General features: G+C 51.8%; 3 protein-coding genes across 14 annotated transcripts in view; 1 reads left to right on the forward strand and 2 right to left on the reverse strand.

Annotated features, from left to right (window-relative positions):
* Positions 1–5,414, reverse strand: part of HDAC3 (histone deacetylase 3) — a 14,867-nt gene extending 9,453 nt beyond the window's left edge. Inside the window, exons 1-3 of one of the 3 annotated variants that reach the window (XM_072826243.1) lie at positions 5,394–5,414; positions 4,739–4,821; positions 3,241–3,383 (exon numbers count right to left, since the gene is read on the reverse strand). In XM_072826243.1, coding sequence (XP_072682344.1) covers positions 3,241–3,383; positions 4,739–4,821; positions 5,394–5,406 — 239 coding nt within the window. In that variant the 5' untranslated portion in view covers positions 5,407–5,414. Of the gene's footprint in view, positions 1–3,240; positions 3,384–4,738; positions 4,822–4,907; positions 5,072–5,393 lie in introns of those variants that run through there. The other 2 variants (XM_072826242.1, XM_072826244.1) reach the window with 2 other exon arrangements.
* On the forward strand, positions 5,130–11,315 carry RELL2 (RELT like 2). Of its 6 annotated transcripts, none has more exons than XR_012031126.1 (9): positions 5,130–5,987; positions 6,152–6,287; positions 7,028–7,093; positions 7,194–7,260; positions 7,696–7,881; positions 8,142–8,517; positions 8,644–8,677; positions 9,690–9,762; positions 10,831–11,315. XR_012031126.1 is itself a non-coding variant. In XM_072826248.1 (9 exons), exons 3-8 carry the CDS (start codon positions 6,449–6,451, stop codon positions 8,674–8,676), a joined length of 912 nt encoding a protein of 303 aa, XP_072682349.1. In that variant the 5' UTR covers positions 5,138–5,968; positions 6,152–6,287; positions 6,386–6,448; the 3' UTR covers position 8,677; positions 8,913–9,318. The 6 variants fall into 6 exon arrangements, 4 of the variants coding, with proteins under 4 accessions (XP_072682347.1, XP_072682349.1, XP_072682348.1 ...); XR_012031125.1 differs by lacking the exon at positions 10,831–11,315 and adding an exon at positions 9,888–10,751; XM_072826248.1 differs by lacking the exons at positions 9,690–9,762; positions 10,831–11,315 and adding exons at positions 6,386–6,632; positions 8,913–9,318 and having other exon boundaries at positions 5,138–5,968.
* FCHSD1 (FCH and double SH3 domains 1) lies at positions 7,544–19,556 on the reverse strand. 5 transcript variants are annotated; one of them, XM_072826239.1, is made up of 20 exons: positions 19,465–19,556; positions 19,135–19,232; positions 18,509–18,554; positions 18,020–18,087; positions 17,541–17,676; positions 17,289–17,425; positions 17,130–17,193; positions 16,010–16,138; positions 15,409–15,531; positions 15,138–15,233; positions 14,614–14,739; positions 14,117–14,221; positions 13,813–13,974; positions 12,537–12,665; positions 12,375–12,458; positions 12,083–12,200; positions 11,745–11,965; positions 10,854–10,941; positions 9,948–10,003; positions 7,544–9,824 (listed from the first exon to the last, which is right to left on the reverse strand). In XM_072826239.1, the coding sequence occupies exons 1-20, from the start codon at positions 19,483–19,485 to the stop codon at positions 9,759–9,761; spliced, it is 2,073 nt and encodes a 690-aa protein (XP_072682340.1). In that variant the 5' UTR covers positions 19,486–19,556; the 3' UTR covers positions 7,544–9,758. The 5 variants fall into 5 exon arrangements, 4 of the variants coding, with proteins under 4 accessions (XP_072682340.1, XP_072682339.1, XP_072682342.1 ...); XM_072826238.1 differs by having other exon boundaries at positions 17,541–17,697; XR_012031124.1 differs by lacking the exon at positions 11,745–11,965 and having other exon boundaries at positions 17,541–17,697.
* Between the last annotated feature and the right edge of the window lie 2,087 nt (positions 19,557–21,643).

Raw genomic sequence — 21,643 nt, forward strand, 5'->3', positions numbered from 1 at the left:
CTGATTCACAGAGATTGATGATATCAAATGACCTAATAGCTGTGAAGCATTTAATATAATACCTGACATGGAGTAGGCATTACGTAGTACTATAGATGATCGGTACCAGTAGTAGATTAGCATCATTGCTTTGAAATCCAAAGATATATATCAGAAAAATCAGCTAAAGGTGCTGAAAGTGGCTGCCTCTGGGAATGGGATTTCTGGGTGAGAGGCACAGATCTGGGACTGCTTTTTTCCCCCATTAAAAGCCTTGCAGGATAATTGGGCTTTTTATATTAGATTAATTAGAAAACAATCAGAAATTAATTAAAAGGGAAAATCCCTGATTCACCTGAAATGAGAATGATAAGCATGACTATAGCTTAAGTTTGATAGCATAACTAATATAGTGCAAAGGGCCCAGTGGTAGTATTCCCTAACTGCACAGAGAATAGTTACAGAGCCCCAGTTGGGTCCTGAGGGCTGATTCTGCATTCCCATACCTGTAAAGTGAGCTCAGAAACAATAGTAGCAGCAATAACAAAAAAACAAGAAATTTCCCAAGATAACATACGACTAAACACCAGATGACTAGAGCAGTGTGTGCAGGGCAGATCTCTGCGCCTGGTGTGGTCAAGAAAGGTTTAGTGGTGTGAAGCTTCAAGGTAGGGTGAAGGCCAGGAAGGCCTTAGAGAGGTTGAATGAGGAACAAAGGGCATTCCAGGAAGGCATCCTGTGCAAGCAGAGGTGTGGGAATAAGCTGGGGAAGGCACTTAATGCCAGCCTAAGAAGCTGGCTTCTACCTTGCAGGTCAGAGTGCTTCCATCAGTAGCATCTTTCAGGAAAAGTGTAGTGTTTAAAAACCAGGGCTCTGGATCTGAATCCTGCCACTTCCACTGATCAGTTTTTTAATTCCGGTTAGTTACCTAAATCTCCTCAAATTTTGGTTTCTTTATGCCTAAATTAAGGCAAAGGATTATTACAGCTCTTACAGGTGTGAGAATGAAGTGGATACCAGCAAACCTCAGCACAGCAGAGTATGCACTCAATAAAAAGTAACTGTTGTAGGAAACTCTACAGAACCAATAGCCTGGTTTCTTCAAGAAATAACTTCAAGGTAGCCACCTTGGTGGCTCAGTCAGTTAACCGTCTGCCTTCAGCTTAGGTCATGATCCCAGGGTCCTGGGATTGAGCCCCACACTGGGCTCCCTGCTCAGCAAAGAGTCAGTACCTCCCTCTCTCTCTGCCCCTACTCCCACTTGTGCTCTCTCTCTCTCACTCACTCACTCTGTCTCTCAAATAAATAAACAAAATCTAAAAAAAAAAAAAAAAGAAATTCAAGGTAGAGAAGGAAACATTACAGATTAAAAGTCTTAAGAGACTTATCAACCAAATACAATGCATGGACTTGGTGTAGACCCTAAATGCATCAACTTAAAAAAAGAAAAAATTAGGAGGCAGTTGGGAGAAATCTGAATACTGACTACATTTATGATGATATTAAAGAATTACTGTTAATTTTTTAGGTGTGATAATGACAGTGTGCATGTGTATTTTTAAGAGTATCATTTAGAGACACCAGTTAAAAAAATCTATCAGTTGAGATTTGCTTTAAAATAATCCGGGGGCAGGCCTGGTGGCCCAGTGGTTTAGCACCGCCTTCAGCCCAGGGCGTGATCCTGGAGACCCGGGGGAATCAAGTCCCATGTTGGGCTCCCTGCATGGAGCCTGCTTCTCCCTCTGCCTGTGTCTCTGCCTCTCTCTGTCTGTCATGAATAAATAAAATCTTTAAAAAATAAATAAATAAATAAAATAAAATAAAATAAAATAAAATAAAATAAAATAAAATAAAATAATCTGGGATGGGGACACCTGAGTGGCTCAGCAGTTGAGCAGCTGCCTTTGGCTCAGAGCGTGATCCTGGAGTCCTGGGATTAAGTCCTACATCGGGCTCCCTGCATGGAGCCTGCTTCTCCTTCTGCCTATGTCTCTGCCTCTCTCTGTGTCTCTCATGAATAAATAAATAAAATCTTTAAAAAATAAAATAAAATAATCTGAGATGCAGGGAGATCTAGGTGGCTCAGTTGGTTAAGCACCTGACTCTTGATTCTGGCTCAGGTCATGATCTCAGGGTTGTGAGATCGAGCCTGGCATCAAGCCCCACATCTACCCATGTCCCATAGGGCTCTGCACTGGGCATGAAACCTGCTTAAGATTCTCTCTGTCCCTCTTCCTCTGCCTCCCCCACCCCCACCCCTGTACACTCTCTCTCCTAAAACAAACCAAAAAAAATAACTAAAATAAAATAATCTGGGATGCAGATGAAGTAAGACTGTCCATTGGCTCATAAGGGCTACAGGTGGTGATGGATATATGGGAGTTCACTATGCTATTCTTTCAGAAATATTTGAAAGTTTCCTAATACAAAGGCTAAAAATAAATTGAATAAATGGTAGCTGTTATGATCACTACATCTTCATGAATATACATGAGAATGTAAGCCAGGATAACGGCTTATCTTTGTTATCTGTTCCCTTCCTCACAGGGCCTAACTCTGAGCCTTCTTTGTATGATAAAGCTCGGTATAAACCTCTCACAATGTAAATCACTCTCTTGCTTTGAGAGCACTTTGATAATTTCCCTCTACTCTAGGGATAAGAGCCCTAATTCATAATAGGGTTATTTACTTTTTACAGGCCCTGCCCCTCTCTTTAGCCACAATTCAGATAATTTTTCTTTTCATTTTCATTCAGTGAATGACCTTTTTTCTGTTCCTCAAGTGAGTGACACACCAACCTCTCACAGACCCTCAGCACATGTTGTCCCTAATACCCACAACATTCCTGACCTCACCTCCTATCCTCCCAACCACATTTCATCTAATTAACCCTGCTCTTTCTTCAGATCTTACCTTAATCTCCATTACTTCCTCTAGGAAGCCTCTACTGATCAGCCCACTCCCAAGATGGGTAATTCCCCATGTATACACTCTCACAGTCTGCCAGATACCTCTCCTTCACAGGACTTAGCACAACTGTAATATTAAAATTTTGTTGTTGTGTATCATTGCATTGCCAGCACTTAGCACTGGGCCTGGCCTAGAGCAAATGACCAACATCTGCTGAATAACCAAATGAGTAAAATGATGATTCACTGACAAACAGGACCCCATTCATATGTTCCCACTGCTGTCACAAGACCTCACTCAAGTGTTCTCCTTGAAATTCTGGCATTAAAAAATCCCAGTTCTCCCCTCACCAGTCATCGCCCACGTTGAAGGCATTAAGGCTCTTGGTGAAGCCTTGCATATTGGTGGGGCTGACTCTCTGCAAGAAGTCGATGTAGTCCTCAGAATGAAAGCGGCACATGTCATGCTGGGAGGCCTGGTATGGCTTGAAGACCTCGGGATGGAAACATAAGGTGAACCCAGGCAAAGTCAGTCCTATTCATCAGGCTGAGATTCCCCACATTGAACCCAGCCCTGTGGACTATCCAAAAACCACACATCAGCAGTCCCCTCACCCCTCCAATTCTTGTTATTCTATGAAGCAAAGGTCAGTGAAGAAGAGAGGCTCTGATTAGTCAGGTGGGGTACTACAATCAAGCATCCAAAAAACTAATGGGCTTGCCTTCTCCTTCCTACTTCCAGCCCAACCTTTCCCGCCTTCTCAACCTTGAGCCCTTATCCACCTGCCCTGTTCCTTGGATCTCCTATTTTTTTTCCCCCATACTCATCTCTTCCCCCTGGCTCTGATTCCATCCTCTCTCTTCTCTGAATTCTTAATTTTAGAGTTAAATAATATGGGTTATATGACAACTTACTAATTAAAACCCCAGGGTGCCAAGGTGTGAAGCCAGAAATGTATTACCTTTTGAGGGGTTCACATACTTCTTTAGAAATTGGGCAAGAACAAAAAGCTTCTCTCCCGAGATAATATATACACAGGAATATATCAACAAACAATTTCAAGGGATTCAGAGATTCATGCACTAATATCACCTTGGTCTTTTCTATAATTAATTCGCTAGACTGTGCCTCAGCACAAACAGTAGACAACACTCATTCATACTATTGACTAATTCCCCTTGTGACGCATGAGGGCTGAGCTTAACTGTTATAATTGCCTATCACAACTATAAATTCCTATAAATGGGGATTGTCTGTCCCCATGTGCATATGTGGGAGATGGAGGACTGGGTAGCAATTAAATATAACCCTGTGAGGGTATGCTAAGTTGACAAAGAAATTCCCAGAACATCTCCTGCTCTCTTCCATACACACATTTGCACACAGGGCTGCAGTCCCTCCTGGAGCTATAGCTCCTTGGAGGTGGAGAGAGGTGGCAGAGAAGGGGTGAGAATTGCGGTGGGAACACGTCACATCCAGATAAAGTAACCCAGCCCCTCTCTCCTGAAGCCACAGCACTGCCCACATCCTAAGACGCTAGGGAGAAAAACACCTCTGTCTTCAAACCAGCCCCATTCCACCCTAACCACAGGCCAGAGGTTGGTCCACCTGAGGTCAAAAGTGGCCAACCTAAGGTTTGAAAAAGTAACTCCCATTAAGGCGGTGGATCCACCCACCAACACTGGGCATATGGCGGGTGCTCTAGGCTCCTTATATCCAGCCTCCCCAACCTCCAACCCCCACCCCAAGGGTGGGTCGCACCTGGTGCATTCAGGGCAGCCCACCTATATCGTAGGGCCACACAACTCGCCCGCACCCTTAATACCCAGCAGCGACGGCGAGACTCACGATCATTTTCTTATAGAGACCGTAGTGCAGGACCAGACTATGGGTCAATGCCAAGCGATGGGGCTTCATAGGGTGCCCTGCCCCTGGGGTGGGAGAAGAGAGTTCGTCAGTTCCCGTCGTTGGAGTTGTAGCCCCCGCCTCGAAACCTCCGCGTCCCGAAACCCCTCACCTACAACCTCCTTTCCTCACCGTAGTGGAAGTTCCCCACATCGGGGTCGTAGAAATAGGCCACAGTCTTGGCCATGGTGCCGGCGGGACCAGGCCCCGCGCCTCCACCACCACCCGCCCGGCCGCCTGCCCCGCCCCCGCTCCTACGTGCTGCGTAAGCACGCAGCTTGCCTCTGCGGAACCGGGAAGGTGAGGCCCCGCCTCCCAGGCTACGCCCCCTGCGGAGTTCCGCCCCTCGCTCGGCTTCGCCCTTCCAAGTTCCGGAGCCTGAGCGTCTGGGCTCTACGGAGCACCGGGGGCTTCGGTGCTAGGATGCTAGTCATTTCCTTCCGGCGGGGGTCAAATCCTCAGGAATCTGAGCCGTCTCGTCCATCCACCTGCCCCAAACGGGGCAGGTCTAGGAGACTCGGGGAACCGGCCACGCCGTCCCTCTCGGGTGCAGAAAGCCAACTTCCCCTGCCGGCGGGGAAGATTCCCGGCTACCCACCCGACCGAGGCATCTGAGGGCGGGAGCCGCGCCAAACATGCGGGATAGACCAGTGGAGCGCGCTTTCTTCTGACTGCCTGTCCTCCCCACCCGGACCCAGACTCGGCGCCGCACACTCCCCCGGGGGGGCGGAAGGGGGGCGGCGGGGGACGGCGCAGTCACGCGCGCACCACACTTGCGCTCACAAGCGCGCAAGCCTCTCGCTCTCCGCCTCGCACACCTGCGCTCCGCCCCCTGGTCCCGGGTTGGCGGCTGGCGACTGGCGGAGGCATTTGGGAACCCAGGGCAGCTGCGGCGGCGCCCCCCACCCCCATCTCCATCCCCTTCCCACAGCCGGAGTTGTCCCGAGCCAGCCGCCGCTCGCAACCAGCCCGCATCCCTCTTCATCCTTCCCTCCCCCCGCCTGCCGCGGCACCGGTATCTGCAGCCGGAGCCCGGAGCCGGTGAGGTGGCGAAGGGGGGAGGGGGAGGAAGCAAGGGATGAGCGCCGGGAGGGCGTCGGGGGCCCTGAGCCGGACTAGGACGTCCCTGGAGCCGGAACCCGAGCCGGAGCCGGAGCCAGAACCAAACCACCGGTACCGAGTGGGCCAGGTGGTGAGGATGGGAGGAAGGGAATAGGGTGGCGTCGTGCGGGAATACAGGCAGGGGAGGGGGCTGCCGAGGCCTGGCTCAGGCCCGCGCGGAGGAGGTGCGGACGCTGACTCAGGCGCGATTCTTGCACCGGCCGCCTGAGAATTCCGTCCCGTCTCGCTCTGCAGTGTCCTTGGGAGGGACGGAAGCGCAGGACAAGCTGGAAAGGGGAACGCTCTGGGCGTCGGGGAAGCAGGATCAGGGTCGTGGAAGCGGGCTTGCGCAGCCGCCGTCTGGCACCCCTGCCCCGGACCAGCACCCCTGGCACGGACAGCTCCTTGGTTGGGTAGGGGGAGTGGGGCCGGACCTCAGAGGCTCGTCGGTTTGGGGTCCTGAGGACCGAATTCCTATCCCTCCCCCAGTCCCTAGCTGCAGCCCCCTAACCCCAGGAGGCGCCCTGGCCCGCGCTCGTCCCCCAGGGCCTCATGTCGGAACCACAGCCTGACCTGGAGCCGCCCCAACATGGGCTATACATGCTCTTCCTGCTTGTGCTGGTCTTCTTCCTCATGGGCCTCGTAGGCTTCATGATCTGCCACGTGCTCAAGAAGAAGGGCTACCGCTGCCGCACGTCGAGGGGCTCGGAGCCTGACGATGCCCAGCTCCAGCCCCGTGAGTGAGGAGCCTAGAATCTGGCTCAGTCACCTTTCTCCCATACCCTTCACCCCACACCTCTTTTTGCCTTCCTAGCCAACAGACCCAGGCCAAATCCCAACCAAGCCTTCAAGAGGTTTAATGGTCCTTTCTTGAGTCAGCAAGTGGGATGACACCACCCTGAAAACAATGCTAGAAAAGGCAGCATGGGTGGGAAGTGTCCACTGTTGGTAGTCTTGGGCTCCCACTGACTTTCCCATCTCTTCTGTCCTGGCCCCTGAAATGCTAACATCCAGCATGATGACAAATAGACAAAGGGACGTGTCTTGAGCAGTAAGCCACAGAAGCCACCAGGTAATAGCCATCCAAAGCTGACTCATTTCCTGCTTCCCTGTCAACCTCTCATCCTTCAGCTGAGGACGATGACATGAATGAAGACACAGTAGAGAGGATTGTTCGCTGCATCATCCAAAATGAAGGTGGGTGTAGGCTGGCCCTTTACTCTCTCCAACCCCCACTCAACTTTCTCTTGCCCTGACCTCCACCTCCACTGACTCCCTCTTTTCCTTCTCCCCTCAGCCAATGCTGAGGCCTTGAAGGAGATGCTGGGGGACAGTGAAGGAGAAGGGACAGTGCAGCTGTCCAGGTGAGCTGGAAATAAGGGCCAGCATGACTTAGCTTGCCTTGGAGAGTACCCTCTCCTCCAGCACAATCCTTCCCCAATCTCCTCGCATGTCTGGGGCTGGGGGGAAGGCAAAGCTGGCTAACCTATATAGGAAAACAGAAGTTTTGTACAAATCTGAGTCCTTTAAGCCAAACTTCTCATCTGGATATCATCAAGCCTAACATTTATCCCTTGTGCCATCTCTTTGGGTTAAACATTGCCGTCTTTTTAGCAAACAACCCTGGGAAGAAAAACACATGACTGCTAAAACCTTAATATCATGTTTATTCGATAAATACAAGAGTGCCAGGGCCTGAGGAAAGTGAGGCATCTAGGGGTTTAAGAAGTTGAAAGAACAACAGCAAATGGAAAGGAAATGGTAATGTCACTGCTGCCCCCTTCTTCCCTATTGTCCAGCGTGGATGCTACCTCCAGCCTGCAAGATGGAGCCCCTTCCCATCATCACACAGTGCATCTGGGCTCTGCAGCCCCTTGCATCCACTGCAGCCGCAACAAGAGGCCCCCACTTGTCCGTCAGGGACGCTCCAAGGAAGGAAAGAGCCGCCCTCGGCCTGGAGAGACTACCGTGTTCTCTGTAGGCAGGTGGGGATAGAAAGCCCCAGAGAAAGGGAGTTTGAGGTGGGGATCCCCACTTATCAGGCCCCTGACTCCAAAGGTGGGCCCCAGCTCTGTTCTATGAGCTACAGCAGAAGTCAGGCTGTATAATGTGCTCCACAATCTGGGGAGGTTTCCCCCACCGTAGCCCAGAGGGAAGTGGCCAGGAAACCCAGGATGTCCCTGGTTGGAGGGAAGCCTACCAGTCTCTGAGTTGTCCTAAGCCCCAATGTTCCCTCCCTTCTCAGGTTCCGGGTGACACACATTGAGAAGCGCTATGGGCTACATGAGCATCGTGATGGCTCTCCCACGGACAGGAGCTGGGGGTCTGGTGGAGGGCAGGACACAGGGGGTAGTCAGGGGTCTGGGGGAGGGCAGCCCAGGGCAGGGATATCTGCCATTGAGAGTGTGCCCCCTGAGAGGCCACAGCCCCCAGCCCTCGCCAGTCCCCCAGTGCAGAACGGAGGACTCAGAGATGGCAGCCTAGTCCCTTGTGCACTTGAGGGGAACCCTAGAGCCTCTCCAGAGCCACTGCAAGGGGCAGGAGGGAAGGGCCCAAGCCCAAGACTGGCCAGTCAAGAGGCAATTGGACAGCCAAGCAAACTGGACACCTCAGATCACCAGGTATGAAGACATGGGCAGGGCTCTGGTGAGCTCAGCTCCCACTGCCTCCTACCCTGGGTGTGGGAGAGGTATCACTGCTATGACCCACATCCTGTTCTCCCATTGTTGACCACTTCTCTCTCACAGGTGTCCCCACCACGGGGAGCAGGGGGTGTGTGAGGTGAGTCTGCCCTGGCCCCAAGTTGGATAATGTCATCCTCCCATCCCCTACTTAGACTCCCTAAGCCCATTAGCTTGCTGTACTCTGAGGGTTGGCCTTTGGTACAAATTCTTTGGTCTAGTGGTGGGGAGTGGGCATGTGTTCCAGGAGATAGGGAAGGTCCTGCAGCCCTTGGGGAAAAGCTGAGACACATCCTGAATAGAAAGCAAAACTGTTACCCTTCCTCTCCTCCAAGCTTCCTTCTTCATTGTGCTGATGGACTACCAGCTGGCAGGGCCAGGGGGTGGGTGGGCAGGAAGGCCCTCCTCTCCACTGGACTGCACTGCTCCCCAGCTGAGGAACCAGCTCTACTTCCACCTGGAGTTGCATGGTCTCAGGCTGGGGGACCTCGGGAGAAGTCTTCCCCATTCCCACCCCTCAGTCTCTTTCAATTCACCTGCCTGCCAACAGGCCGCCTGACCCCTTCCCCATCACCTCACTCCATTTGCTAGAGCGTGGAAGCTGGGAACAGGACCCTGCCCTCGGTGGGCCCTTAAAGCAATAGCACCTTAGGCCCCCTGCCCTCTTGGCACAAGAGGCCCAGGCCCAGGCTTGGGCTTAGTGCCCTTTATTCACTGTCAATAAATCCACTCAGACCATTACAGCTGTTTTGCATACTGGCTCCAGCTCCTTTTGACAGGCCCGCCCCTATCCCAGCTCCCAACCTATGTGGCATGGGTCACAGACACAGTGGGGTGGGTCAAAGAGCCAGGGCGGAGACACGGATGGGCTGGAGCCACTCAAGACTTTGGAAGACGGGTTCCAGCCCCAGATATTTCAGGATATTTCACCACCTTAAAGGTGGGCTAGTGGCAGAAGAAAGAGGGGTTGTTCCAACCCTAAAGAGAGAAGTATGATGGGGGGGGGGAAAGGAGTGAGTTCCAGCCCCAGAAATGGGGAGAGAGAAAGTTTCTACCCAGGGAGGTGAGAGTGGAAATGGGGGAGACTCCAGCTTTTGGCTTTGTCACTCCAGATCATTGAGAGGGTGGTCTCTGACATCATGGGACAGCAGCATCACTGGGGGATGGCAGTCCCCCTGGCTTCAGGTGAGAGAATCTGGGTGGCCAGGATCCGGAGCTTTAACTGGTGGGGGAGGCGGTGGGCGCATCTGTAGGGAACACAGTCAGTGCTCCAGAACCCTCCTTGGAGCTATCCCTGTCCATTCTCTCAGCCCTGCAGACAAAGCAGGACAAGTAGAATGACACAGTCTCCTCCAAGGGGGGACCCTTACCGGCCTGAGTCGAGGTGCCATCATGTCCAGGGGTGCAGGGCAGCCCAGGTCTTGGTCTGCAAACAAGAACCACAAGTCATTCTTCAGGCTTTGTTTTGTTCATTGCTGCATCTCCAGCACTTAGGAGAGTGGAACTCTGTAAATATTTGATGAATTAACAAATAGTCACTAATCTCAGAGCCATAAAATCCATCAATCCATCCATCCTCTGCACTTATTTGGCACCTGCTGAGAGGGGGAGATGAGATTCACAGCACCCCCATTCCCTATGGCTGTCAGGAACCCAATAGTGAAAAGCCAACAAACAGTGAATGACTGAGTGCTAAATCATTCAAAGTGAACGATAGGTACTGGAGAAGGGGGTGCAGAAGATGTTCAGAGGGACCTTGGGAATCAGGGAGGCTCCATGAAGAAAGTGAAAGTACCAGAAGGTTTTAGAAAAAGTGGACATTCCAAGAAGGAAAATGACACAAACCAAGGTGTTTGCAGTATTCAAGAACATTAAAGGCAGAAGATACATAGTGGGAAAATAATGGGAAATGCTGCCTAATTTGTAAACTAATCATCATGAGAAAATGGCTACTATAGCCATGGTACTACTATGTGCCAGGCACAGTGCTAGGCCCATCTTTCTAGCACATAACAACTCAGGTGAGGTAGGGACCTTTCACCTTACTCTGTAAAGGCCCAGGCAGGTTAAACATCCCACCCCAACCCACACATTGGGAAGTCACAGGCAAAGTCTCAACAATGCACTTGCCTCCCCTCCAAAGCCCAAGCTCTTCTCACCATCATGCTTCTGTGAGCCTGATGGAGGAGGTTCCTGAGGGCAGGAAGAGGAGCCGAGTGTAACCTTTCTTCTCCCCATCTCTTCCCCTTCCAGGGCCCCCAGTACCCTTTACTCACCCACAGGCAGCACAGATGCAAGGGCTCCATCCAAGGCAGAGGTGGGCACAGGAGGTGAGAAGCTAGGAGGAGAAGGGGATGGCAGCATCTGGGAACAAGGGGCACATGGGAGTTATTCCTGGTATATGGGAAGGTCTCACCAGCTTTTCCTCTCCTCTCCTCTTCAATTCCTGTCCTATCACTCCTTGACTGGGAGGGCAGCCAGATGCTTATATCCAGGTGGGGGCTTTAGCTGATACACATTTCAATAGCCAATATGTACTGACGCTATGTCCCAGACATTGCTAGCACTTCACATACCCTAATTCATTCATTCCTCACCACTATCCCATGAGGTAGGGATTTTTATGATTTCTTACCTCGATGAGACTCAGGCTAAGCTATCTATCCAAAGGCATGGAGCCTGTTAGTGGTAGAGTCCCGACTAGAACCTAGCTTTCCAAAAAAAAAAAAAAAAAAGAACCTAGCTCTCCTGACTCCCACTTCTAGGCTCTTCCTGCTATATCAGTAGGTACCAATAGGACCTCCTGGGGGTTACTGTGCTAAGGACTTTACCCTCATAGCTAAATCATGATAATTGGGCTGCTAAAGTAGGTATTACTACCCCTGGTTTACATATGAAGAAATAAGCTTAGAGGTTATATCACTGCTAAAGGTAATGCAATGGGAATCTGAACTCAGATTTATTTAGCACTAAAGTAGGATCACCAAACTCATGAAGACTGCCTGGGTTTCCTCTTCACTGCCCAGCCAAAGGAGATTGGGAGGTCCAAGACAATATAGGAGGTAAACCGGGAGAAGGAACGGGGCACTGAGAGGAATATGGGGCCTCCCTGGAGTGGAAGGCTCAATCCAGAGGTGCCTGGGGACCCAGGGAGAAGGAAGCCTCACCTGTTCTGGGTCTGAGAGTTCAGGGGGTCCTGGGGAGCCAAGCAATTCCTCCACTAGCAGGGAGGGGAAAACCCCAACATAGCCCCCAAATTCTCCCCTCCAGAAGCCATCATCCACTCCATCCTGGGCCCGGGGCAGCAGGCGGATAAGCGCCCCCTCAGGGAAGCTCAGCTCCTCTGCACTCTGTCCTGTGTAGCTGTATAGGGCACGGGCCAGGAAAGCTGCAGAAGCCCGAAAGAGATGGTGAGGGGTGCTGATGGGCAGTAGTGCCCCAGGACCATGACATCTCAGGGCCACAACCACTCAAGGTCCCCTGACCCAGAATTTCCCATTCTCACCTGTGGGCTCTGCCCCTGAGGGATTATCGCTGTCGTGGCCACTCTCAGGGAAGGAGAGGTCCGGGAAGTTGAGATACCGCTCAGGGACAAAGCCTACCTCGCCGTGCTGGTTTCGAGCCTATTCACCCAGCAATGTGAACAGATAACAGATTTGCCTCAGCAGTCCATGGCATTAGCGCTCCTCCACAGTTCTAGCTTTGGCTGGCTGGGTCCTTGATAGCCACAGAGAAGTCCTTCCCCCTGACCCTCCCCCCACCCACCACCAAGATCAGAATCAAAGGCCCATACCCACCTTGACCCATTCATCAGCATCTCCTTCTTCTATGACCTCCAGCCACTCGCCCTCTGTGATAGTCAGCTCATCCTCATGCCCTGCCTAGCCCCCACAAGGAAGGATTCAGGACATGGCTGTCTCCTCCCCACTGAGGTCCCCACCCCCATGCCCACCAGGTACCTGATAGCTGAACACCACATGTGCAGGGCAGGGGAGGGGCCTAGTGGCCAAGGCTGTAGGGGCAGGCTCCTCAAAGAGCTCCCCTGTCTCCTCACATTCCTCAAAGTCAGAGAGCTCAGCATCCTCAGCCTGGAGGAAGCAAAGAACAGATAACAGTGTGGAGCTCACTGTTACTTACCAATTTTATCTCCCACTCCTCCATTCTACCCTTAAAGAACACTGGTAGATCACTCCCCAAGGTGATACCACCCATCTGTCCACCATGCACCACAAGCAAAATCACAGAGCAGAGTAATACCAACAATTACAGAACTGAGTGCTTACTATGTGCCAGGTACAACATCAAATATCTTACGTATATCACCTCATTTAAACTTCACAATAGGGATCCCTGGGTGGCACAGTGGTTTGGCGCCTGCCTTTGGCCCAGGGCGCGATCCTGGAGACCCAGGATTGAATCCCACATCGGGCTCTCGGTGCATGGAGCCTGCTTCTCCCTCTGCCTATGTCTCTGCCTCTCTCTCTCTGTGACTATCATAAATAAATAAAAATTTAAAAAAATATATCTTTAAAAAAAATAAATAAAAAAAATAAACTTCACAATAACCCAGTGATATTTTGCATAACTATATCACCTATCACCTTGTTTTACCTACTTTCAAATTTTTTTTAAAAGACTTTACTTATTTGAGAGCGAGAGCACACACAGGCATATACGGGCATGCACGGGGCGGGGGGGGGGGGCAGGGCAGAGGGAGAAGGAGAGAGACAAGCAGAGTCCACACTGACCATGGAGACTGATGTTGAGGCTCGATCTCAACCTGAGATCATGGATCTAAGCTAAAACTGAGAGTCAAATGCTTACTGATTGAGCCATCCAGCACCCCCACCTCGTTTTACTGAGGAAACTGAGGCTCAGAAAGTCATTTTCCAAGATCACACAGCCAGTAAATGCAGTGGCTGGTACTTGAACCACTTAGAATCCATACTTAGAACCTTAGTTCATAAGGGCCATTCTATATTCATGATAAAAGTTCGTTCAGAACCCTATCTGCTGTCATAAGGGCCATTCTATATTCATGATAAAAGTTCGTTCAGAACCCTATCTGCTGCAAAATATGCAAAAAATTACACTTAAGTTATTTCATTCCAGCCTCAAGACAACATCTTTGACATAGGAATGTTGTGATTCCCATTTTATAAGGTCTGCTCTCCTCTGGGAGTTCTACCCTTTACCCTCCTGTGTGTAGAGGGGTAAGGAGCAAAGGGCACTCACCGTGGGAGAGAGGTCCCTCTGGGAGAGGCGGGCCTCACTAAGACGTCGCTCCTGCTCCACCTCATCCTGAGCCTGAGTCATGGCTGGCTTCAGCCAGTGCTGTACATCTAGGCCAGCTCCTTGTAGCAGAGCCAGCCGGGCAGCTCCCTTCACCTGGCTCACCTGGCATGGGGAAGAGAAATCAATCAAGGCTACAGATGGGCCTGCCTTTGGGCAGTGAGTGGAGCCACCCCAAACATGTCCACCTTCTACCTCCAGCCTCCCTGCTCCCCACCAAGCAGATAGAATAGAGGCTATGCCTCACCTGTGCCCGCCGGATGCTTTCCTTCACTTCCTGTAGCCGCTGTTCTATACCTGGGGCCTCCCGCTCTGGAGCCTGCTGTCGCCTCTGCTCCAGCCGCTGCAACACCTGGTTGGAAAGGCAGAGAACAAGGGTGGGTAGAAATACTCTGCGGGACAACTTACTATGGATCTGGCACTTTGCTACTTGCTTCACATGTCATTTAATCTTCCTCATGAGGTGGGTAGTATTATTAGCCCCACTTTAGTGATAAGGAAACTGAAGTCCAGAGAAGTTAAGTCACTCCCTTAGGGTTACACAATGAGGAAACAACAGAGAGGATTTGAACCCAGATGAGTCTAGCTCCAAAAGCTGTGCTTTTAACTACTATGCCACACTACCGGCTTACAATACCTTTCCTTCCCTCCTGTCTGCAGCCCTATGACATCCGCCACTGATTCCAGGGTCCCCATCTCTCAGTTCTTCCTGCCCACCCGCAACACCTGCACCCCCCACCTCACCCGATGTCCATGGTTCTGGATCTTGTAGTCTCGGGCAGCTCGGCTTGTCCAGCGCTGAACCTCTTTCTCCAGGCTAGTGTCCCCAGCCATGCTTCCTGCATCCCCCTCCAACTCCAGGGCACACACCTGAGTGAACAATGTACACAGATGCTGAAAGGAGGACCTGATGTTGTTCCTTCTCTACAGTCCCCTCCTGTTTTGTCCTCTCTGTCCTAACCTCCAGGGACAGGGACAAAGAAGTGAGGGCACAGGTGTATATTCCTGTGGACATAAGGACACAGAGAGTCCCAAAAATGGGATCTGAGTTGAGGGAAAGAGGTAGAAGGAAGAGGATACTGCAGTGAGGGGCCAGAAAGGTGGAATAAAATTTGTTTGTGTCCTAGTGGGAGGGAAGTGAACTAGAGTTCTGAAACCCCTTCTCCATAGTTAAAACAGTCACTAAGTTATTGCCAGGACAAGGACGATGAGGGAGGAGGCCTAAACCTTTACATCTGGTTTGGTTCTAATGAACAGAGAAGTCTCACCTGATCAGTCCCTGCAGGCTGAAACTCCTGAGGTGGTGTGGGGGAAAATACTCCAGGTTCCTGAAGAAAGAGCTTCAGATCCTGCTCCCAGCTTACCTGGGGGATAGCAAAGGTCAAAGTAGCCACTCACTGGTTACCACTCCAAGCCTATCACCAGCCCATCTTGGAAGGAGAACAGGTGAGAAGAAAAGGCGCAGATACACGGTGGGTGGTCTTTACTGAAAGAGCAGGGTACAATCTCTGGGGAGCTCTTACAGGGCACAGCACTCACCTGGGAGGTTGCCTGTCCTCCTCGGCGGGCATGCTCAAGAGCCATCTCTGCAGCTTCCAGCTCAGTGCGGCTTAGCAAGGTCAAGGGGTCTCTCAAGTGTTCCAACAGCTCACTGACCAGGGCCTGGAGAGAATCCCAAGATAATGACACCACCCTTCCTCCAGTATCTACTGCAAAATAGGCTTTCTGCCCAGGGTTAGATAGGTGATGGGCATGAGGAACTGGAAACAGGGAAGGAATGAGACATTTTACTCCTTCTAATAATAGGCCTTCACGTATGCAGAGACCTTGACAGTTTAAAAAGCATTTTCACTTCCATTCTCTCCTCCTGAGCCCCATTAGTCTTATAAAGTAGGCAGAGTAGAAGTTGTTTCTAATGAGGCAAGTAGGTGGTTCAGAGGGGCTAAGTGTCCTGCACAGTCATGCAGCCAGCTAGAAGCAGAACCCAAACCAGAACCCAAGAATGTATCTTCTCCCCACTCAAAGCAGGCTACATCCCTAGCACCACCCAGCGTGACAGTGGTAGGAAGCAAGGAGAGAGGCCCTCCCACAAGCCCCCACCCCTCCACTGAGAGGCCAGGGCATCTGGGCTGGGACTGGCCTTGAGCAAGGCTGGCAATTCCTCCTGGTAGTAGTGGTCAAGGTGAGCATTGGTGGCCACCAAGTTGAGCAGGTACTCATTGCGGGCTGCTCTCAGCTGCCGGGAGTACTGGGCTGACTGGGCAGAAAGCTAGGAGGAGAAAACAGGTGTCAGCAGAAAGCCCTGGTCCTTCCAAGACCGATCCCGATCCAGAATGGATTCTCACGTTATCAAGTGCTTACTATGCGCCTGGCCCCATATTAAAATTTTTGCACACTCAGCAACTCTTGCTCAAGATGTTCCAGTGGCATCTGCATCCATTTAAAATAAACTCCCCGGGCAGCCCAGGTGGCTCAGCGGTATAGCACTGCCTTCAGCCCAGGGTGTGATCCTGGAGACCCAGGATCGAGTCCTGCATCGGGCTCCCTGCGTGGAGCCTGCTTCTCCCTCTGCCTGTGTGTCTGCCTCTCTCTCTCTCTCTGTATGTCTCTCATGAATAAATAAATAAAATCTTTTAAAAAATAAAATAAAATCCCCACTGCTCCTTACCGTGGTTTACCAGGTGCAACAAGAGCTAGCCCCTGCAATCTCTGACCTCTTTCACAGTGCCCGTCCCTTTGCTCACAGTGCTCCAGCCACACTGGCTGTCTTTCAGTTCTTTAAGCCCACAAAGCTATTTCTACCTCAGAGCCTCTGCACTCACCATTTTCTCTCCCTGGAATGTTCTTCCCCTAGATCTTTGCATAACTGGCTCCTTTCTGACATTCAGGCCACGTGTTCAGACAGGCTTTCTCTCTAAATTACACCCTGTTATCCTTTACCATAGCACCTTGTTTCATTTTCACTTAATCTGATTGTTTCTTAACTTACTATCTGTCTGCCCCTCACCAGACTCTGAAGGCAGGAACTCCACAGACTGCTCAACAAATGCACAGTAAAGGGATAAAAAAGAAACATGTATTTCCATGTTACAGATGAAGAAAAGGAGACTCAGAGAGCTCAAGTTACCAGGGTCATGCACGGAGGATGTAGGGAAGCCTGGATTTGTCTCAGTCTCTCAGATTTATGCCTCTGGGTTCCAACCACTAGACTACCCTGCCCACCTCTTTCCCACCTCCACTCATGTCCACATCCCCCAAACCTTGGTGCTGAGTTTCTGGAGACTGGTCCGAGTGTGGAAGAGCCCATGGTCACTTCGGTTCAGTCTGTGCAGGCAAGAGAGAAGAGTCAAGGCCAGGCCCGGCTATGGTTGCCTTGGCTCCCTTCCCCTAGCCAGGCTTCCCAAATCTCCATGACCCACCTAGCCTGTACATCAGCTGCCTTCTCCTGTGCCAAGGCCCACACACGTTCCCGTTGCCCATACAGCTTCCGACTCCGGCTCAGCTCCCGGACAGACTGCAGCACCTCAGCTTGTGCCTTCTGGAGGCTCTCTGCTCCCTAGGGGCATGAACACACAAAGTCCTGACCCCCCCCCCAAAAAAAAAAACGTCCTGACCCAGAGCACCTCCAACCCCAAGTCAGCCCTTTCTTCATCCCATCTGCTGAGCCATACCTTCCTAAGCACCTGCTCCTTGGCACTCCGCCCTGTGCCCCCTGCCAGGTCACGGTATCGGTCAGACGCCTGGAGCCGGGCTTGGCCACCGGCCACGGTGGCATCCAGCAAGCAGCGCCAGGCACCAAACACCATCCTGCCTCTCTCCAGAGAAGGTCTGTGTTGAGGAGAGCACTCCAGAGCTTCATGAGACACCCCTCCCCAAACCCAACACCATAGGAGACAGAGTGCTTTCCCATCCCCCTTGTCTGGGAGCCTATCAATCGATCAACACATTAGCTCAGCCACAAGGATCACTCATGTCCTCCGCCTGCACCCACAGTGTCCTTGCTAGGTCAGCTCCTCTCTGGCTGCTGTGTCAGCTCTACCTGCAGCTCACATACCCTCTCCCCTCACTGGCCCTTCATTCCCATAGGTTCCTGGGGTTAAGCTCTTCATCCCTTCTAGGCCCCTTGAACTCCTCCTTCCAGGGGACCCACCTGCTGTCCATCTCCCCACTCCGGTGCCCTTCCTTCTTCAGGAACGGCCCAGCCAGTTTCTGGAGTGCCTGGTGGGAAAGTCATCAGAGACCCAGTTACCATTCAAAGACTCTCACCAACTGGGAGAATATGGAATCAGAGTATAGTAATGCCATTTCAGAGTATAGTAATGCCATTCACCAGCTGCATATTATGTGCCACTCACTTTGCTAAGTGATTTATGTGCATTAACTTATTCCATCCTTACAACAACCCTACCTGAAGGTACGATTATTACTTCCATTGTACAGAGAAAGAAATTGAGGCCAAGAAGGCTAAGTACCTTGTCCAAGTCACACAGCCAACAAGTAGCACAAGACAGATCTGACACCAGTCTGCCTAACTCTAGGCCTTCCCTCTTGACCAGAAGAGGGATGTGAGCAGAGAAACAATGCTGTTTGTGAAGGAGACTACACCAAAAGGGAAAGTCCAGAAAAAGGAGTCACATACCTGTCCATATTCCCGTTCAATGGCTGCCCTCTGCTTGCTGTAGGACCTATGGAGATGAGAGGGGCACCATGGTGTCAATGTTTGCTCCTGCTTTCCCACATTCAATCCTCTCCTTAGCCTGGGCAGAAGGAAGAGGGGAGCCAGGCCTAAAGTGTGAGTACACCGCGAGGGAATGAGACTTGAAGAGAGTCCTTGAGATCACCTCAGGCAGCTGCAACCCAGAACAACCTCACCTCATTGCTCAGAGCCTCAGCAGGATCCTCCCCACCCCTGGAGAGCCATCTCTGAGTTTGGAGGTGAGGACTGAGGGGGGCCTGGATACATTCCAGCCTTCCAACAGATCTGGAAGACGGAGAAGAGATTCTGCCCCAAGCCTGACTGCAATAGAGGAAGTGGTGTGGAGTCAGTGGGTGGAGAAAGGTTCCCTGTGTGTTGGGTTAGTAAGTCCTAGCTGGTAAATGGAGAGACAGGCCGACAGTGAAGGCCAGGAATGGGGAGGCTGGAGAACTCTTCACCCTCCTCTTTCCCCCTCCCCGGTCGGATTCCGACCTACGTCTGTTTGTGGAGAGGCGGGACGCGCAACAGCGAAGGTAGGGGTATGTGATGTTGGGGGTACGTGGAGGTACCTGATGTCTTCCAATAGATCTGCCTCCCTCTGCTGCCGGGTCTGAAGGATGCTCAGCTGCTCCAGGAAGCGAAGCTTCACCACCTGGGCTGGCTTCACCTGTAGAGGTAAGAAAAGGTCGAAGACCTCCGGCACCGGCACAGAAAAACACTCCGCGCAGGGAGCGGTGAGGGGGCGGGACCGGGGAGGGACTGGGGTGTTTCCTGGGTTCCTTCAGGGGTAGGCCCTGAACCCTCACAACTCCTCGTCCCCCACTGCGGGTCCGGTGCCCCCCTCAATTCCCACCATTCCCCCAGGCCACCAGGAGTCCCCATTCCCAGGCCAAGCTCACTTTTCGGGGCGGCGGCTGCATCTCCGCGCCGGCCAAGGGAAGCGACTCAACTCCGGAACTCGAGGAAGCCCCGCCCACGCCAAAGCCCGGCCCCGGACCTGGCCCAGCCCCGCCCCCGTCCCGCCCACGCCCGGTCCGGCTAAGCGCAAGGCTGCGAAGCGCGGAGGTGCCGCGGGGAAGCCAAATAAACCCGGGCTCGTGCTGCTGGTACCCCGGAAAGGGTCCGGACCGGCGAGTGGACGCCGCGTCCGCTGCGCGCTCGGGGAACCTTAAGTTTCTGAGTCGAGACGCCTGGGTTCTATTTCTAGTAGAGCCACTGACTCAGCCCGTAATTATACTTCTAATCACTCATTTGCATATGCAGATCTCCAGTCCCGGCGCGAAGAGTGACGAGAAAGCGCGAAGCTTGGCGGGGAGGAACTTAATCTGCGGCCAGTTTCTCACTGGATGCCTCAGCGCGGATGCTTCTGACAAGGGAAACAGGGTTGGTCACAGGCCTTTCCCAAATCCCCACAGAACTGGAAAAGCTAGCGTGAGTGGTGGTGAGAAAATTGCCTGGAGCCAGGAGGAAGCCAGTCCCAGAGGGAGACAGGTATGTCAGGGGCCAGTAGAAACTAAATGAGTCTACTGAGCGGACGTAAGCGGGGAGATGGGTTTAGGGCTCTGTGGCCCAGAAAGCCCTTGTCACCGTTAGGGCCTGCCTTTCAGGCTCTGCACCCCAGGTTCTGCCAGCCCTGTCGCTGTTCCTGAGGATCCCCACACCCTTTCCTCATTCCCCTCAATCTTACCTTGGCCCACGCCCTTGACTCGGAAAAAGCGGTTATCTACGGCCCCAAACTCCAGATTCACATTTCCAACAGCCCATTGACCGCCCCCCACCCCCACTTGTGGATCTAATAGGTACCTGAGGTACCTGAAACTTAAAACCGATCCTTCCTGCATTATCTTCCCCCAGACAATATACTAAATGGCACCTGTCTCCAGCCAGTTAGGAAAGTCTGAAACCCAGAGTCACTATACCCTTTCCCCTCCTCTCCCATGTTCCCTCCATCAGCAAGTCATGTAGGTTCTATTGCTAAAAGATCTCTTATTAATCACCATCTTTCAATTTCCAAAACTACCGGGACGCCTGGATGAGCGTTGAGTGTCTGCCTTTGGCCCAGAGCATGATCCTGGAGTCCCGGGATGGAGTCCCACATCGGGCTCCCTGCGTGGAACCTGCTTCTCCCTCTGCCTGTGTCTCTCCTCTCTCTCTCTCTCTCTCTCTCATGAATAAATAAATAAAATGTTTAAGAGAAAAAATTTCCAAAACCACCAACCTAGTCCAAGCCCCAGTATCAGTCACCTAATATGTGGTTTCTCACTCTCCCCCCTCACCCTACCCCCAACATAACCCTCTCACAAAACAGCCAGAGTGATTGATGTTTTTGTTTTTGTTTTTTTAAGGAAGTAAGGGGTGCTTGGGTGGCTCAGTCAGTTAAGTGTCTGCCTTCGGCTCGGGTCATGATCTCAGGGTCCTGAGGTGGACCCTGTGTCAGCGCCCTGCTCATTGGGGAGTCTGCTTCTTCCTCTCCCTACCTCATGCTCGCTCTCTCACTATCTCTCTCTCTCAAATAAAATCTTTAAAAAAAGGAAATAAAATCTCACCACTCTCTTTCTTAAAACTTCTTAGTTGCTTCAGAATAAAATCCAAACACCCTAGCATGACCTATAAGGCTGGGTCCCTTATAGGTCCATCATTGGGTCCCTGCCAGTCTTTCCCCCTTCAGCCCATTCTTCTCTCTGGTTCCCCACTCACTGTGCTTCAGCCACTCTAGCCTCCCTGCTGTTACCCGAACAGGCCAAGCTTCTCCCCATTGCAGACCCTTCACGCCTGCATGCCTGCTGCTTTCTCCCTCTCCCAACACTCTACATGTCTGGCTTCTTTAACTCTTCACAGGGTCTTTCTTCATCCTCCCAGAATAAAGGCCACCTCCACAAGCACATCACATTGGTTTGATTTCTTCACAGCACTGAATTAATTTGTGTGTTTTCTTTTTTTTTTAAGATTTTATTTATTTATTCATGAGAGAGAGAAAGATAGAAAGGCAGAGACACAAGCAGAGGGAGAAGCAGGCTCCACACAGGGAGCCCGACGCAGGACTCAATCCCAGGTCTCCAGGATCAGGCCCTGGGCCGA

Source organism: Canis lupus, chromosome 5, assembly GCF_048164855.1.
Source record: "Canis lupus baileyi chromosome 5, mCanLup2.hap1, whole genome shotgun sequence".
NCBI classification, from domain to species: Eukaryota; Metazoa; Chordata; class Mammalia; order Carnivora; family Canidae; genus Canis; species Canis lupus.